Below are 18,887 nucleotides of genomic sequence, written 5' to 3'. Positions count from 1 at the left end.
GAACCCGCACTCAGAGGGATGTAGACTACAGGATGGAACAACACTTGTTGGCAGGTGGGTGGATCCATGAGATTGATGAGTATGTGAAAAAGGTCCAGCCAAGGACGCTCAGCTGGGGCATGCGGTAAATTCAGCTCTCGCCAAAACAAACTTCAAAGGTTGTCCTTTTATTTTTCCAAGAAGCAGGATTCTATAAGAGAGGAGATCAATATGAACATGTAATAGATATTTCACTGTTCTGGGTAGGCATAAATGTCCAGTTGTCTTATTTGCTATGATGTCCTCGCAGTAGGAGCACGTGTAGGCTAGAGTTTCTCTCCTTGCAGGCGGACATGACATGGCCTCACAGAGCAAAGCCAACATTTTTCAGTCAAGCCATTGGCCAACTTTGCCGACGCAAAATTGCGAGGAGCCAAGGCCTCAATAAAGTGTATTTTGTTACTTCTGATTTGTAACTTACCTACATGCTTTCTAATAGTGAAATAACTTCCAGGTTTGTATCTTAACCATCAGGAATTTACATGAGAAAGTTGACAAAGGCTGAACAGTCGAGGAACCCTCAACAAGGGACCCATTTACAGTGTACAGTCAGGGAAGGAGAGAGAGAGAGAGAGAGAGAGAGCGATAGAGCGAGAGGGTGGGAGGAGAAACTGGGAGGAGAGTTGAATTAATGAATTAAAATGTCCTGAGTCCAGTTGAGTGACTGAATAGGCTACTTTTTCCACTTATAAAGAGAGACAAGAGAAAATGTCAGAGAAGAGAGACACTCCAACTTCTACATGAACCCGAGAACCATCACAGCTTTAGATTCAACGGGGACATTGAAACTATTTTATTACATAATAACTCTGTAACAGTCAATCGGAACCGGTACCGACTGACACTTCAGCTTCAGAGCAACCACTGATTTGTGTTTGGTAGCCGAAATTCGGTCTTAGCTACTGAAACCTGGTTGATTTGAACTAACTGTCATGTTGTTAGGCCTATTAGAATTACAACGGAAATATGTAGCACCATAATCAGGATCGAAATCTGTAGACAATGAAAGTTGGGTCTTGTGAACATCCGCGTGAGAGAACTGTCAACAAGTGCGCATTGCTTCAAATGCACGAGGTCGCACTGATCAACCAAAAAGGCAAATAGTCAACTTGCTCATTCCGCGACCTCAATTTCTTTTCATGGTTTTTGGGCGATACAAACGACTTTTTCCAAGTTTCAAAATTGCATTCAACAATTGCAACAAAAGGTGAGTGACGACCAGCACATGAATCAATAGGCCTGAATTCAATTAGCTTTTACTACTAGATCACCATTCCCATAACTTAATGCATCTCCACGTTGTTATGATAGCGACAGAGCAACAGGATGTGGTGACTTCTCACATGAGCGTCAGCGGGGATAGTTAGATATGTGGCCTATATATAAAGGCCAGCACTCACTTGATGAAAAAAAAATATTTATGCATGTTCCACCCTCTTCATGAGTAATAACCATAGAATAAAGAAATAAACCATTTGAATGCTACTTTGGCTTGGTATTGCAAAGAGAACATAAGCAGAGAGAGCACAGGTGCATCCACACAGAGAGAACAGGATGAGTGCCACAGATGTAGAATCTTAATTTGAGCCAGTTTGTTACAGAAGGAAAAAAATCCTGCAGGAACAGTAAATGTGAATTATTATGTGGATTATAATTAATGGGCATTTTTTTGTAGAGGTAGATACTTTTTTGTTAGGGCAAATCAAAATATTGAGAAGCTTTTTGTAAACCTTGAATACAAGTTTGCATTTCCGGCAATGCAGGAACATTCTCAGCAATCAAAAGAGTGATCAAATTAAGATTCTACATCTGTACTATGTAGGCTACAGGTGAGTGTTTTTTTTTTTTTGTTTTTTTTACAGTAGCCCGCTGTGTCTGTGGCATTTATAAGAGGGGCTGCAGTTTGTGAACACCTGCATGTACTGTATCTAAAATGACCATTTGGATGCTGGAATCATTTTTCTTCCTCCTCTCCATCACCCCTTAATAATAAGTCTGTCCATTTTTATAGTCACATTTACAGCATTGACTACACAGTCAATAAATACAACTATGTATTTAGTGACGGTATTTGATCTGAATGGATCCTACAGGTGTTTATGAAACATTTCTGGCAACTTGGTTGAGTCTGTTTAGGAATCAATCCTCACTTTGCTGGAGGCACGGCTGTTTCTGGAGTTTCTGTTTAAACACAGTAACAGTAACAGCCTCATGTCTAAAGTGGAAGAGAAAAGTGTTTAGATACTGGCGTTTAGTGTATATTATACTGTATATTATACTGTATATTATACTGTAGATACTGTATTGGCCATGGCGAGTGTTCTAAATCACACCTGTAGGAAGACCACCTGACCCCATGAAATTTGAATTGGACATTCCAGACCACTCACTCCCAGGCTGCAGTCGACAAGTCAAGTCTACAAATGTGTAAAACTGACACTGTTGCCCTCAGTAAACTGGTAAGGGTACAGTGTGGAAGACATACTGAAAGGGTTATTTGGAGATGTTAGATAAGGGCCAGTGTGTGGGTAGTTTGAGTACTTGAAACACAAATAGTTTGGCTAAGAAGTTGTTTTAGAATTTGTATGGATTACTTGTCGCAGTGTTTGGAGAGGCTGTGTGGGGATTTTTACACCTTATACTGTCCATGTACATGGAAGTAGGGGTGCTGATAAATCAGAATAAAAACGGCTTTATTTTTCACAATATTAGTGTACTGGGCCTGTATTACTCCTGTATGAGCAGACAAAAATAGTTGTCAGCAGCGTGGGGGAAAAAAATGCTCGGAGGTCGTTGGAGTGTTGTATGGAGGTTGGGGATTTTGGTAGGGTGAACACACAGGGGAAGGAAGGAGTGTGGTGAAGTGCAACGCTCAGGAATACTAATGAGCATCTTTTTTGTCACCAATCTGTTTTAATACACCTTCTATCTCTCTCTGTCATGTGGATTCTATCTCTCTCTCCACATATCCTTCTCTTTCTCTTCCCCTTTCGCCCCCTCACACTCTCCAACATATACTCACATATGATCACACACATACGGTCACACACACACTTTCTCCCTCTCTCTCACTCAGTCGTATTTTTCAATGGTGGCTTTTGTCCCTTTCATCTACTCTCTAAACAAAGGATTCTTGTGAACACAGGACAGAGGGAGATAGAGAGAGGGAGAAAGGGATGAAGAGAGATTATAGTCGAGAGGAAGACACAGAAGTGTTAAAAGGGATACTGAATTGAGCGGAAATAATTGTAACAGTTTGGTCTATGACAATGATAAAGTGTCACAAACATTGTTTCAGGAAAAGTTAACATTGGTATAACATTGTTGTGCATGTTCCCCTGTATGTGAGTGTGTGTTTACTGTATGTGTGGGAGGGGCCTCAGTAAGGTTCAGAGGTCAGCTGTGAATGCACTTAGCCTATCACAAGTCACAAGTGCCGCCTCACCCCCCATCTTAGTATTCTGAGCACAGACATTTAAACAGATCCCTATTCATACTCACAGTGAGCCCCAGCACTAGAGAGAGAGAGGAAGGAATAGAGCAAGCGAGTGGCGACACAGAGAGAAAGGCCAGAAAGGAGAGTGCGTATCAGAGTGCCTTAGTTCTCTGGCTTTGCTACGCTTGGTTATTTTTTACTGGGTCCGGAAAGCAGAGGCAGGAAGAGACAAATGGGACCGTTTAGCCAAGAAAGAGGGCGAGAGTGTGAGAGCGAAAGAAAGAAGGCTAGAGAGAGAGAGAGAGAGAGAGAGGGAGAGAGAGAGGATGCAGAAGGACATCCAGAAGGATGCTCGGGCCAAAGTCACACACAAACAACAAGTATCCATATCCACAAAGGAGAGAAACATGCCTCTTACTAGCCCCGATAACACACAAGCTATATTCTCCAGGCTATCCTGCCTCCACAAACCACACCACGTAATTCATTCTCGGACACAGAAACACATTTATTGGGAGGTGAAAATAAGCTCAAGAAGTGACAGCTGTATAAGGACCCGATGAATGTCCAATTTGAGCTGCACGTGGTAGTAGACCACTGGGGTAGCGTGGGTCTAATCATCAACGTAATCAACTATTATAGGCCCCCTATTATAGGGTAATAGTTTGAGGTCTTATGAAAGTCCACAACCACTAAAAGTGTAAAGCAGTAAGACGATTCCACCTTTTATTTTATTTTAATCGTTAGGGATGAAGGGATAATGAAAGAGATGTCAGACCATGTCAGGGATTAAAGCACATTTGTAAACGGTTGATCCAGCATCTCTCATTCACAGATATTCACATTCACAGATATTTCTTTGTCTTTATTTGTTACTTTTATTGTCTTATTCTTATTTTTTTTTGAGGTCTATATTTTTTTTTCTCCCAACTGCTTTGTGGGTTAGGGTTTGTAAGTATGTGGCGCATGTGACAAATACAATTTGATTTGATTTGATACTCCATGCTGCTTTTCTATTCCAGTGTTTGAATGGGGAATAAGTGAGCCTTGTTTCTGTCCCTCTCGATCGAGCCAGCCTGATGTGCTGCAGACACAGGAGTCCCTTAGCATTATAGATGGGGTTTTTTTAACGTGAAAAGACAGCTGCAACTTCACTCTGAAAGGGGGATTTTTACTTTGAAAGGGGAGCTGCTGCTCCATCTGCTCCATCTGAAAAGAGAGGGATGAAGAGAACGAGTAAGAGAGAGTTTTAAATGGACCACCTTGGACAGCAACAGGCCTGCCTCTGTCCACTTGGAAAATGTTATTGTGTGTCACATTTATAATCTCCCTATCTTTCTCTCTCCATGTCCAACCCCCCCCCCCAAAAAAAAAATGTCATTCAAAAAAATCTTTCATTCATCCCCTTATCAACTTTTCTCCTCTATTCCTTTCCTATTCTCTCCTTTGTCACAAACCCCATCTTTTCAACTTGTTTTTCATAAACTTTATATCTTCCTCTTTCTGACCCCCTCGCCCTCTTCACCCCTCTCCCTCACATTCCTTTTCCTCCCGCTTATCCACTCAATCTCCCCCTCAACCCTGGTTTTCGATCCCTCTCCTCCCATAAAGCTGCAGCCATGACCTCGGCCACTCCCCCGTCCTCACGTGGCTCCTCCCCCGAAAAGGTGTGTCACTCAATGACGCAGACGGAGGTTCTGAAGCCGCTGCTGGGGGCGGTGGGGGAGGCGGAGGCAACGGTCTGTGCGCTCCGACGGAGACGACGCGTTCTCTCCAAGGACGGGCACAGCAACGTGCGCATCGAGCATGTGAGCGGGCGCGGGGCGCTGTACCTGCGTGACATCTGGACGACCTTCCTGGACATGCAGTGGCGTTACAAGCTCTTCCTGTTCTCGGCCACCTTCGCCGGGACCTGGTTCCTGTTTGGGGTTCTGTGGTACCTGGTGGCGCTGGTGCATGGAGACCTGCTAGGTGAGGATGGAGGGATGGGAAAGGGGGAGCAGAGGGTGGAGAGGGCAGGGGCGGAGAAAGAGAGAGAAGGCGATAGAGAACGTAAGTCAAGAAGAGGGAGAATGAGAGAGGTGTAAGAATGTGCCTTCCTTAGTTTAGCCCTTTCTCGGGTCATATCCGCAATTTGTTCTTCAACCGCCTGGCATGTCAAACAATCTGCTCAGAACCTTGCCTCTTTCCCTGTATCTCTGCTCTCCCTCCTTCCAGAGTTTGACCCGCCGTCCAACCACACCCCGTGTGTGATGCAGGTGCAGACCCTAACGGGGGCGTTCCTCTTCTCGCTGGAGTCCCAGACCACCATTGGCTACGGCTTTCGCTGCATCACAGAGGAATGTCCTGCCGCCATCATCCTCCTCATCCTCCAGCTTGTCATTACCATGGTTCTGGAGATCTTCATCACAGGAACCTTCCTCGCCAAGGTACCTCACCGTGTCCTGGGCATATCAATATCAAGGTTACTATTACCATCCCATTCATTAATAAAGCCTAGCACCACACTACACTCAACAGATTCTTGTGTACATCAAGAATGGTCCACCATCCAAAGGACATCCAGCCAACTTGACACAACCGTGGGACGCATTGGAGTCAACATGGGCCGGCATCCCTGTCGAACGCTTTCGACACCTTGTAGTCCATGCCCCCAGACGAATTGAGGCTGTTCTGAGGGCAAAATGGGGTGCAACTCAATATTAGGGGTTCCTAATATTTTGTACACTCAGTGCCCAATACTATGACACATTTGAACTTTGGATCGACACACATGACCAATGTTCGGTAATATAGTCTGGCCACCATATGCACTGCATCCAGACATCCAACACACAACAGTACAACTATATGCACTGGCCCTACTCAGCACTGGACTCCTGTGTAAACAACAGTGTTAATTATCCTCCCCTTTCCCCTCTTATCTCTGAGGGTCAGGGTTATCATTCTGGCCCCTCAATAATAAGACTTACAAGCCCTTTCTTTATTTTTCACTCGGTTATCTATGTGTGTGTGTGTGTGTGTTGGGGCTGGAGGTTAAAATGATAGGAAGTGCATGCCGTGTACTGTACTGTATGTATTGCTAAGGAGACGGACGGCAGGTTGTTAACAGCCTAACAAATAAACAGGACATGTTACCGGTAGCATTGTGGGTAGTGTAGTTCACCATGCTACATTGTGTGGCTCTGACACAATCTCCCCCCCCCCCCCCCCCCCCCCCCCCCCCCCCCGTCTTCTTCAGGTGGCGCGGCCCAAGAAGAGAGGCGAGACAGTGAAGTTCAGCCGGCACGCCGTGGTGTCCAATCACGAGGGCCGACCCTGCCTCATGATCCGAGTGGCCAACATGCGAAAGAGCCTGTTACTGGGCTGCTCGGTAGAGATAGTGTGTGTGTGTGTCTCTGTGTGTGTTAGTGATTGAGTATTACAAAAATAAAAACCACATTTCCTGAAAAAATGGATCACCATGGTAGATATAGGTTGTCGTCATGTTGTCAAGCTTATTCAGGATTCTCACTCATGTACCGCCCTACAATTTAATATGACTCCATTTTGGCTACCAGGTAACAGGGAAGTTGCTCCAGACATCCCAGACCAAGGAGGGGGAGACGGTGCGACTGGACCAGAGGAACGTTCCCTTCCAGGTGGACATGTCCAGCGACAGCCCCTTCCTCATCCTCCCACTCACCTTCTACCACGTCATTGATGACAGCAGCCCACTCAGAGCCTGGGCCATCAAGGGTACGAGTCTCAATAACGTTGACACTTTTATTGCAGTGGGCAAAATCAGGGTCACACAGAGAGATTCTTGGTAGTCTTAAACAAATCTACTGGGAAACAAAAGTATACGCCTCACACACATGGTTACGGGCTTAAAAAAAAAGAAGACACCTGTCAGATAGATAAGAGTTAAAATGTATTCAATTTTGAGTTTGCATCCCAATATTACACTTTCTATACACATCGCAGAAGATTGAAATATAACAAAACAGTTTGACATAGAAACACAAGATTTTAGACGTTTCAAAAAAATTAACCAAATCTGGATTAAGTATGAAAAATATGAATAACATTCCACACACAAAGCCAAAGAGTGCGCTTTTGGTCATTGACTGCAGGAAAAGGCTACCATTATGTTTTCTTTGCGCATGTATGATGAGTAACCTTGCCTGACACCCGAAGAGTCATTGGAGTTGTGTATTCTTGTTCTATAGGCCCCATTTTCTGTCAAGTGTCCTGAAAGCCATGTCTTTACATGAGAGTAATTAAGTAGGCAGGCATAGTGTAGTTACAGGTACAGTGTAGTGTTCAGGTGCAGTGTAGTGTTCTCCTTCCCAAGGTGCTGTTGTAGCAGTGTTTTTTTGGAGTTTAGTGAACTGTACAGTCCGTGTAAAGTAGGTGAAGTTGTTGCTATCGTTTACATCTCACATATCTTGATCCTCAATGGGAGGAGAGGGTCCGTTGGGGTGTGGGGACTGAAACCAATCTGTGTGGAAAGAAAGAGAAGGGTGAATTTAGGGAGTGTTGTGATGGAGAGAGGGGACATTGGCAGTAGAGGGATGGGGGAGCATGTTTGTATGTGTGTCTGTGTGTGCGCATGCATTCTGTATGTGTATATATGCGTACTGAATGTTTATGTGTGTATTCTTACATACTATGTGTGTGTTTTGAGGGACCGCACCGGGAGAGGGCTCTTTCTCTCACTCTGTGTGTGTGTGTGTGTTTGTGGAATGTGTGTGTAAGTGGGTGCCAGGGTGTCTCCTTAGAAGACAATGGGGTACAGTCCGATGCAGTGAGGGGTGGGGGATCCTGTTACAGGAGGACAGGCCTCTCATCACAACTAACCACAGGGTTATTACCGACCCACTCTGAATGCTGATCTACCTCTACACTGCTCTACCTCTCCACTACTACGCTGCTCTACCTCTCCACTACTACGCTGCTCTACCTCTTCATTACTACGCTGCTCTACCTCTCCACTACTACGCTGCTCTACCTCTCCGCTACTACGCTGCTCTACCGCTCCGCTACTACGCTGCTCTACCTCTCCGCTACTACGCTGCTCTACCTCTCCGCTACTACGCTGCTCTACCTCTCCACTACTACGCTGCTCTACCTCTCCGCTACTACGCTGCTCTACCTCTCCGCTACTACGCTGCTCTACCTCACCGCTACTACGCTGCTCTACCTCTCCGCTACTACGCTGCTCTACCTCTCCGCTACTAGCGGCTCTACCTCTCCGCTACTACGCGGCTCTACCTCTCCGCTACTACGCGGCTCTACCACTCCGCTACTACGCTGCTCTACCTCTCCGCTACTACTCTGCTCTACCGCTCCACTACTACGCTGCTCTACCGCTCCACTACTACGCTGCTCTACCTCTCCACTACTACGCTGCTCTACCTCTCCACTACTACGCTGCTCTACCTCTCCATTACTACGCTGCTCTACCTCTCCATTACTACGCTGCTCTACCTCTCCACTACTACGCTGCTCTACCTCTCCACTACTACGCTGCTCTACCTCTCCACTACTACGCTGCTCTACCTCTCCGCTACTACGCTGCTCTACCTCTCCGCTACTACGCTGCTCTACCTCTCTGCTACTACGCTGCTCTACCTCTCCGCTACTACGCTGCTCTACCGCTCCGCTACTACGCTGCTCTACCTCTCCGCTACTACGCTGCTCTACCTCTCCGCTACTACGCTGCTCTACCTCTCCGCTACTACGCTGCTCTACCTCTCCGCTACTACGCTGCTCTACCTCTCCGCTACTACGCTGCTCTACCTCTCCACTACTACGCTGCTCTACCTCTCCACTACTACGCTGCTCTACCTCTCCACTACTACGCTGCTCTACCTCTCCACTACTACGCTGCTCTACCTCTCGACTACTACGCTGCTCTACCGCTCCACTACTACGCTGCTCTACCTCTCCGCTACTACGCTGCTCTACCTCTCCACTACTACGCTGCTCTACCTCTCGACTACTACGCTGCTCTACCGCTCCACTACTACGCTGCTCTACCTCTCCGCTACTACGCTGCTCTACCGCTCCACTACTACGCTGCTCTACCTCTCGACTACTACGCTGCTCTACCTCTCCACTACTACTCTGCTCTACTGCTCCACTACTACGCTGCTCTACCTCTCCACTACTACCCTGCTCTACCTCTCCATTACTACGCGGCTCTATCTCTCCACTACTACGCTGCTCTACCACTCCACTACTACTCTGCTCTACCTCTCCACTACTACGCTGCTCTACCTCTCCACTACTACGCTGCTCTACTGCTCCACTACTACGCTGCTCTACCTCTCCACTACTACGCTGCTCTACCTCTCCACTACTACGTGGCTCTCTCTCCACTACTACGCTGCTCTACCACTCCACTACTACGCTGCTCTACCTCTCCACTACTACGCGGCTCTCTCTCCACTACTACGCTGCTCTACCACTCCACTACTACGCTGCTCTACCTCTCCACTACTACGCTGCTCTACCTCTCCACTACTACGCTGCTCTACTGCTCCACTACTACGCTGCTCTACCTCTCCACTACTACCCTGCTCTACCTCTCCATTACTACGCGGCTCTATCTCTCCACTACTACGCTGCTCTACCACTCCACTACTACTCTGCTCTACCTCTCCACTACTACGCTGCTCTACCTCTCCACTACTACGCTGCTCTACTGCTCCACTACTACGCTGCTCTACCTCTCCACTACTACGCTGCTCTACCTCTCCACTACTACGCGGCTCTCTCTCCACTACTACGCTGCTCTACCACTCCACTACTACGCTGCTCTACCTCTCCACTACTACGCTGCTCTACCGCTCCACTACTACGCTGCTCTACCGCTCCACCACACCTCTCATCACCACTAACCACAGGGCTATTACTGACCCACACTGACCAGTGATCTACCTCTCCACTCCTGCGCTCCTCTACCTATCCCCTCTGAAACTGACTCTCACTCCCTCTCCACTCCTTCACTGCTCTACACCCTTAGAAAAAAGGTGCTATCTAGAACCTAAAAGGGTTCTTTGGCTGTCCCCCACCCTTTGAAGAACTAGTTTTGGTTCCAGGGAGAACCCTTTCCACAGAGGAGTTTTGGTTCTACCTGGAACCAAAATGTGTTATTCTATGGGGACACCTGAAGAACCCTTTAGAAACCCTTTTTCTAAGAGTGTATCTCTCAATTCCTTTGCTGCTCTATTGCTTCGCTCCTTTGCTTCTAACTCTCTACTCCTTTCTGATACTGACTCTCCTTCCTATCTCTCCACTCCTTCACTGCTCTACCTCTCCACTCCTCTCTGATACTGACTCTCACTCCTCTCCACTCCGCCACTGCTCTACCTCTCCACTCCACTCCTCTCTGATACTGACTCTCACTCCTACCTCTCTGATACTGACTCTCACTCCTCTCAACTCCTTCACTGCTCTACCTCTCCGCTCCTCTCTGATACTGACTCTCACTCCTCTCTCCACTCCTCTCTGATACTGACTCCTTCCTATCTCTCCACTCCTTCACTGCTCTACCTCTCCACTCCTCTCTGATGCTGAATCTCCTTCCTATCTCTCCACTCCTTCACTGCTCTACCTCTCCACTCCTCTCTGATACTGACGCTCACTCCTCTCTGTTTTATCTGCAGCACTGTGTGGTATGTATGTATGCTTATCTCTCTACATCTCTCTTCCTGTGCACCCCATTGTTCTCTACTCACCGAAGCAGTTCTCTATCTCTCTCTATTTCCTGTCTATCATGAATTTCTGTCTAGTTGAGCCGCCAGACTCCTCCTGTTAAATTGACTGTGCTCAGATTATATGGTATTGTATTACTGTACACATAATAAGGCTTTTTAATGATGCCTGATCCCAGATAACACTCTATTTTGCTTTGGCTTCATGCGGTGTACCTTGAAAATGTAAGTAATGTCTGATCAAATCTTAATACTGTATAAAAGTAGCATGCCTAATACTACTATTAGAAGTATCATAATACTAATAGTACATAATACTACAGTCATTTCCCCTGCAGTATCTATGGATCTAGCTTCTAATACGGCCTCCTCTCACAGTAGCTCTGCTCGCAACTCCTCATGATGGATTTCTGTAGATATATCTGGACCTCTTTGCAATGGAAAGGGGTTACCATGAATTTGACAGTAATTTTCAGGCAGCTCGGTGGCAAGTAAAATTCTCTTTTTGACCCTTGCCTGTCCTGACTCCGAGCCCGCCTGCCTGACCACTCTGCCTTACCCTGACCCAGCCTGCCGTCCAGTACCTTTGCCCCACCTTTGGTTTACTGACCCCTGCCTGCCTTGACCTGTCTATTGTCTGCCCGTGCTGGAATGTTAAACTACTGTTTACTCAATGTGGTCTGCATCTGGGTCTTACCTTCATACCTGATAGAGCATGTCTATGTTTGAATAAAATCAGCTGGCAGAGGCTGGGTGGAGGTGGCAGTTGTGGTAGCCACTGCTGTGTCCAGGGTTGGCGAAGGTTGTTGTTGCTGGGAAAACTGGGAACCGTGCAGATGCTGGGGGCTGGGACTGTAAACCACAAATTGGTGCTGGGACTGTGAAACAGGAACTGGGATCCAGGAACCAGTGCAAGTGACGGGTTGGGATCTGTAGAGAGCCAACCCCTCTTTTTACGCGACTGCTGCTCTCTGTTCATCATATATGCATAGTCACTTTAACCATACCTTTCAAATGTCTTTTTACTGTTGTGTTATTTCTTTACTTAACTACACACACACACACACACACACACACACACACACACACACACACACACACACACACACACACACACACACACACACACACACACACCTTTTTCGCACTATTGGTTAGAGCCTGTAAGTATTTGGCGCACGTGACAAATGAACTTTGATTGGATTTTGATTTGAAGATGTGGCCATGTGGAGATGTTCATATTGAAACACATCATCCTTTTTTTTTGTTTCTAACTTGTTTGATAAGATTAGTACAGATTTTCCTCAGGGACCCCACATGGGGCACCGACCAAGTTTGCATTGCAGCCTGCCCCAGCCTCACCACTGAGCACCACATCACTCTCTGTCTCAGTAGCCTACTTTGTTATGCAAAGTAATTATGAGAACTTAGTAACCAATTTATTTATCCTGCTGAGGCAGGCTCTGTTTCAAGTTAGTTTCTTACTTCATCCTTCTAGCTAGCTAAGTAATACTAGCCAGCCTTTGCCGGGAAGCTAGCCATCTGAATGACATACAGTTGAAGTCGGAGGTTTACATACACCTTAGCCAAATACATTTCAACTCAGTTTCACAATTCCTGACATTGAACCCTAGCAACAATTCCCTGTCTTAGGTCAGTTAGGCTCACCACTTTATTTTAAGAATGTGAAATGTCAGAATAATAGTAGAGAGAATGATTTCTCAGCGTTTATTTCTATCATCACATTCCCAGTGTGTCAGATGTTTACATACACTCAATTAGTATTTGGTAGCATTGCCTTTAAATTGTTTAACTTCGGTCAAACGTTTCAGGTAGCCTTCCACAAGCTTCCCACAATAAGTTGGGTGACTTTTGGCCCATTCCTCCTGACAGAGCTGGTGTAACTGAGTCAGGTTTGTAGGCCTTCTTGCTAGCACACACTTTTTCAGTTCTGCCCACACATTTTCTATATTGAGGTCAGGGCTTTGTGATGGCCACTCCAATACCTTGATTTGTTGTCCTTAAGCCATTTTGCCACAACTTTGGAAGTTTGCTTGGGGTCATTATCTATTTGAAAGATCCACTTGCAACCAAGCTTTAACTTCCTGACTGATGTCTTGAGATTTTGCTTCAATATATCCACATAATTATCCCTCCTCACGATGCCATCTATTTTGTGAAGTGCACCAGTCCCTCCTGCAGCAAAGCACCCCCACAACATGATGCTGCCACCCCCGTGCTTCACGGTTGGGATGATGTTCTTCAGATTGCAAGCCTCCCCCTTTTTCCTCCAAACAAAACAATGGTCATTATGACCAAACAGTTCTATTTTTGTTTCATCAGACCAGAGGACATTTATCCAAAAAGTATGATCTTTGTCCCCATGTGCAGTTGCAAACCATAGTCTGGCTTTTTTATGGCGGTTTTGGAGCAGTGGGTTCTTCCTTGCTGAGCGGCCTTTCAGGTTATGTCGATATAGGACTCATTTTACTGTGAATATCGATACTTTTGTACCTGTTTCCTCCAGCATCTTCACAAGGTCGTTTGCTGTTGTTCTGGGATTGATTTGCACTTTTCGTACCGAAGTATGTTCAGAACATGTCTCCTTCCTGAGCGGTATGACGGCAGCATGGTCACATGGTGTTTATATTTGCGTACTGTTTGTATGGTGGTACCGTCAGGCATTTGGGAATTGCTACCAAGGACGAACCAGACTTGTGGAGGTCTACAATTTTTTTTCTGAGGTCTTGGGTGATTTCTTTAGATTTTCCCATGATGTCAAGCAAAGAGGCACTGAGTTTGAAGGTAGGCCTTGAAATACATCCACAGGTACACCTCCAATTGACTCAGGCTAATTGACATAATTTATCAGAAGCTTCTAAAGCCATGACAATTTTCTAGAATTTTCCAAGCTGTGTAAAGGCACAATCAACTTAGTGTATGTACACTTCTGACCACTGGAATTGTGATACAGTGAATTATAAGTGAAATAATCAGTCTGTAAACAGTTGTTGGAAAAATGACTTGTGTCATGTACAAAGTAGATGTCCTAACCAACTTGCCAAAACTATAGTTTGTTAACAAGAAATGTGTGGATTGGTTAAAAAACTAGTTTTAATGACTCCAACCTAAGTGTATGTAAACTTCCAACTTCAACTGTATAAGCGACTACCAGTTGTGCACTCATTCTCTGAGAGTTGTTTTTTTGTTTGTTTGGGGGAATTGCAAACACTTTCAGCAGCGTCTCAAGTTTTGCCTACTTCTCTAATGAAACGGCTTCGAGCTGGGGTAATTTGTTTCCTGACTGATGTCTTGAGATGTTGCTTCAATATATCCACATAATTATCCCTACTCACGACTTAGCCGTTTGAGAGAGTGGTGTTATGGTGTTGGCGTAGGAACCGGCGTAGGAACTGGGGCAGGTTCTGAAGAAAAAGCTCCTCTGACTAACTAGACTGTCTACCACATACCATGCATTTTGTACTATATGTATGTATGTATGTATGTATGTATGTATGTATGTATGTATGTATGTATGTGTGTATGTGTGTGTGTGTGTGTGTGTGCTTGCTGGCACCTTAATTGGGGAGGATGGGCTTGTGGTAATGGCTGGAGTGGAACGGTATCAAATACATGGTTTCCATGTATTTGATGCCATTCACGCCATTCCAGCCATTATAATGAGCCATCCTCCCCTCAGCAGCCTCCACTGGCGCATGCATACGTGTGTGTGTGCTTGTGCGTTCGTGCATGGGCATGTGTGTGTGTTACGAAACACTGTTTTTGCCTCAGTGAGAGCAGTACTGGGTTCAGGTTAGGATGAGGGCTGTTTTCACAGATGACGGAACATCTCTGAGTGTGGGCTGTTGACGCAGGTGTGTGCTTGTTGGAGTGTATATGCCTTGTAGCGTATTATTTGTGTAATGGTGGCCGTGTGTTAGTGAAAGGTGATGCGCATGTTAATGGTATCATTATGTATCTGTTTTCTTTAATGGGTCTTTGTATGAATGGGTGATCGGATTTCAGGAACAACCGCTTGAACAGTGTGCTTGATGTCCTTTATGAGTATAGTAATTTGTGTTTACAGTAAGTGTGTGTTTTTGTGAGTAGCTGTGTGGGTTTTATGTTTTGGAGCAGGCTTGTGGAAAGAGAGTGTGTGTATGGTAAGAGGCCACACACTAACTTCTCTCAATGGACTGTGTTTATAGCTCAGTAGCCATGGTACACTTTAGCTTTGGTTTTACGCAAGGAAGTTCCACGCCATTTAGTCCATACATTTTGTGATCTGGATTCAAATCAGATGGTAAGTCAAGATATAACATTTAGCCTTTTATTGTTACAGCCCATTCTGGCTCATGCATATTTAGTGCTAAAGAGTTTGTATCTTTCTTTCATTCTCTCTGTCGTAGGAGGGGGATGGACGGATCCGGATCTGGCAGACTTTGAGCTGCTGGTGATCATGAGTGCCACGGTGGAGCCCACCTCCGCCACCTGCCAGGTGCGCACCTCCTACCTGCCTGACGAGATCCTGTGGGGGTACGAGTTCCCCCCCGTGGTCTCCCTGTCCCCCTCGGGGAAGTATGTGGCCGACTTCGCCTTCTTTGACAAGGTGGCCAAAACAAAGACCACCCCCCTCGTCAAACAGGCCTCGCCCCCAAGCCCAGCCATGCGCTCCTCCCTTTACCATGGCAGCAACAGAGGGGGCGCGGAGGAAGGGGCAGACCCGGAGAAGATCAAACTGGAGGAGGGCTATAGAGGGGATGAGAGGGGGAGGGACAGGGGGCGAGATAGTAGTCTTCTCAGTGTCCGTATCAGCAATGTCTAGAGAGAGAGAGAGAGAGAGCACTAGTAGGATGCAATGAGAGAGCAAGGAGACATGGACATTGCACAATTATCAAGTGAGAAAACATTATTGAATGCAATAGAGAAGAGCTGCTCCCCTGTTGGGAAACGTGAACACAAAACACACACACTTACACACACATGCGCTTGTGTTTTGGATTTGATGGGAATGTATCACCCCTTGTGGTTGATGAGGATTCCACAAGCAATAACCTGGAAAGGGACAACATACTGTACATCCGATCTGGGTTTACTGTACTGTACTCAAAGATGGACTAAAGGGGCTTTTTAAACTTCATATGTCTGTATTTTTTTTAATGAAAGTACTTGTGTAACTATAAAGGTTGACTGGTTTATGTGAACATAACATGGTTTACTTGGACATAATCACAGAATCATGGTACTGTCTGTTTTTTACACAAAAAGGTACTGGGAGTGGAAGCACTGGAAAACACACTATTTTTCATGAAGGATTTTGACTGAATATATCATATTGTATGTATGTGTATTTGTCCCTATCGATGCGAACAACGGCAGTACTCATTCTTCTGAATATATGTTTAGCAGGGCTGGGGTAAATTACGTTTTAATTCCAGTCAAAAAAGTAAAGTAAACCAAATTCCAAATCCAAATGGTCCTTCTTGAAAAGCATTGAAAATAATTGTCATTTCAGTGTACATCCTCAATTGTCTGGCATTGAAATGGAATTGACACCAACCCTGATGTTCAGAGTTTGTTCTTTTATGTTTTCTTTTCACTGGAATATAAGCATTGAAGATGTATGTTAACAATACTAAAAGCACTTTAACTTGGTGGAAAATTGTACTTTACACAATGGAGAGCAATGGGACTAACTTCCTAATTTCATGCGCTGTGTGTGTGTCCGTGTGCGTGGGTGTGCAAGCATGTTTACATGAGTCAATGTGAGTGCAATTCTGAATGTGTATGTACTTCGTATTCATAATGCACTTCAAAACCTGAACACTTATGCCTTTTGATATGTCAATGTCATTTTTACAGTACAGTCGTGGCCAAACGTTTTGAGAATTACACAAATATGCATTTTCAAAGTCTGCTGCCTCAGTTTGTATGATGGCAATTTGCATATACTCCAGAACGTTATGAAGGGTGATCAGATGAATTGCAATTAATTGCAAAGTCCCTCTTTGCCATGCAAATGAACTGAACACCAAAGAAAAAAACATTTCCACTGCATTTCAGCCCTGCCACAAAAGGACCAGCTGACATGTCAGTGATTCCCTCATTAACACAGGTGTGAGTGTTGACGAGGACAAGGCTGGAGATCACTCTGTCATGCTGATTGAGTTCGAATAACACTGGAAAGCTTCAAAGGAGGGTGTTGCTTGGAATCATTGTTCTTCCTCCGTCAACCATGGTTGGTTGCAAGGAAACACATGCCGTCATCATTGCTTTGCACAAAAAGGGCTTCACAGGCAAGGATATTGCTGCCAGTAAGATTGCACCTAAATCAACCATTTATCGGATCATCAAGAACTTCAAGGAGAGCAGATCAATGGTTGTGAAGAACGCTTCAGGGCACCCAAGAAAGTCCAGCAAGCGCCAGAAATGTCTCATACAGTTGATTCAGCTGCGGAATCGGGGCACCACCAGTACAGAGCTTGCTCAGGAATGGCAGCAGGCAGGTGTGAGTGCATCTGCACGCACAGTGAGTCTGAGAATTTTGGAGGATGACCTGGTGTCAAGAAGGGCAGCAAAGAAGCCACTTCTCTCCAGGAAAAACATCAGGGACAGACTGATATTCTGCAAAATGTACAGGGATTAGACTGCTGAGGACTGGGGTAAAGTCATTTTCTCTGATGAATCCCCAGAAAAGACAAGGTGGGTACTACCATCAGTCCTGTGTCATGCCAACAGTAAAGCTTCTCAGCCAAGAGAGTGGGCTCACACACAATTTTGCCTAAGAACACAGCCATGAATAAAGAATGGTACCAACACATCATCCGAGAGCAACTTCTCCCAACCATCCATGAACAGTTTGAGGCAAACGTGATAACTAAGTGGCTCAGGGAACAAAACATCAATATTTTGGGTCCATGGCCAGGAAACTCCCCAGACCTTAATCCCATTGAGAACTTGTGGTCAATCCTCAAGAGGTGGGTGAACAAACAAAAACCCAAATTCTGACAAACTCCAAGAATTGATTATGCAAGAATGGGCTGCCATCAGTCAGGGTGTGGCCCAGAAGTTAATTGACAGCATGCCAGGGCGGATTGCAGAGGTCTTGAAAAAGAAGGGTCAACACTGCAAATATTGACTATTTGCATCAACTTCATGTAATTGTCATTAAAAGCCTTTGACACTTATGAAATGCTTGTAATTATACTTCAGTATTCCATAGTAACAGCTGACAAAAATATCTAAAAACACTGAAGCAGCAAACTTTGTGGAAATTAATATGTGTCATTCTCAAAACTTTTGGCCACGACAGTACATTACACCAACTCCTCTCTACTATGATATCATTAGCATTGCCATTCAGAGGATATTGACATCCTTTTCTATGGTGCCAGTAAATGTATTTTGTAATGCCTGTCAGAGCTGTGTAGGTCAGAGGGTTTGGTTCATCAGGGCCACATTAAGTAGCCAAACGTTGTCGAACGTTGCAGATAGAAATACCACGAATAGAGCTGACCTGATTCCTTATTCTACATGTCACACAGAGCTGTTTGTTTTACATAGAATATTTTTTATACGCTATGTCCTGCTGAACGTGCCCCATGTCTGTGATTGTTTATAATGTGTTGCCAGGCCAGGGCCCATCTCTAATAATGGAACATCACCCTACACCGTAAAACAAAGTGTTTAGGATCTGAATTTGGATTTAA

At 45.3% G+C, this 18,887-nt stretch overlaps 1 protein-coding gene across 1 annotated transcript; it reads left to right on the top strand.

Annotated features, from left to right (window-relative positions):
- Positions 1 to 690: 690 nt before the first annotated feature.
- LOC110500423 (ATP-sensitive inward rectifier potassium channel 10-like) lies at positions 691 to 16,737 on the top strand. The gene is made up of 6 exons (XM_021577797.2): positions 691 to 1,246; positions 5,087 to 5,446; positions 5,693 to 5,904; positions 6,717 to 6,848; positions 7,036 to 7,213; positions 15,588 to 16,737. Exons 2-6 carry the CDS (start codon positions 5,095 to 5,097, stop codon positions 16,001 to 16,003), a joined length of 1,290 nt encoding a protein of 429 aa, XP_021433472.2. The 5' UTR covers positions 691 to 1,246; positions 5,087 to 5,094; the 3' UTR covers positions 16,004 to 16,737.
- Positions 16,738 to 18,887: the final 2,150 nt, after the last annotated feature.

Source organism: Oncorhynchus mykiss, chromosome 21, assembly GCF_013265735.2.
Source record: "Oncorhynchus mykiss isolate Arlee chromosome 21, USDA_OmykA_1.1, whole genome shotgun sequence".
Taxonomy (NCBI): Eukaryota; Metazoa; Chordata; class Actinopteri; order Salmoniformes; family Salmonidae; genus Oncorhynchus; species Oncorhynchus mykiss.
This window is presented reverse-complemented; position numbering and strand designations above follow the sequence as displayed.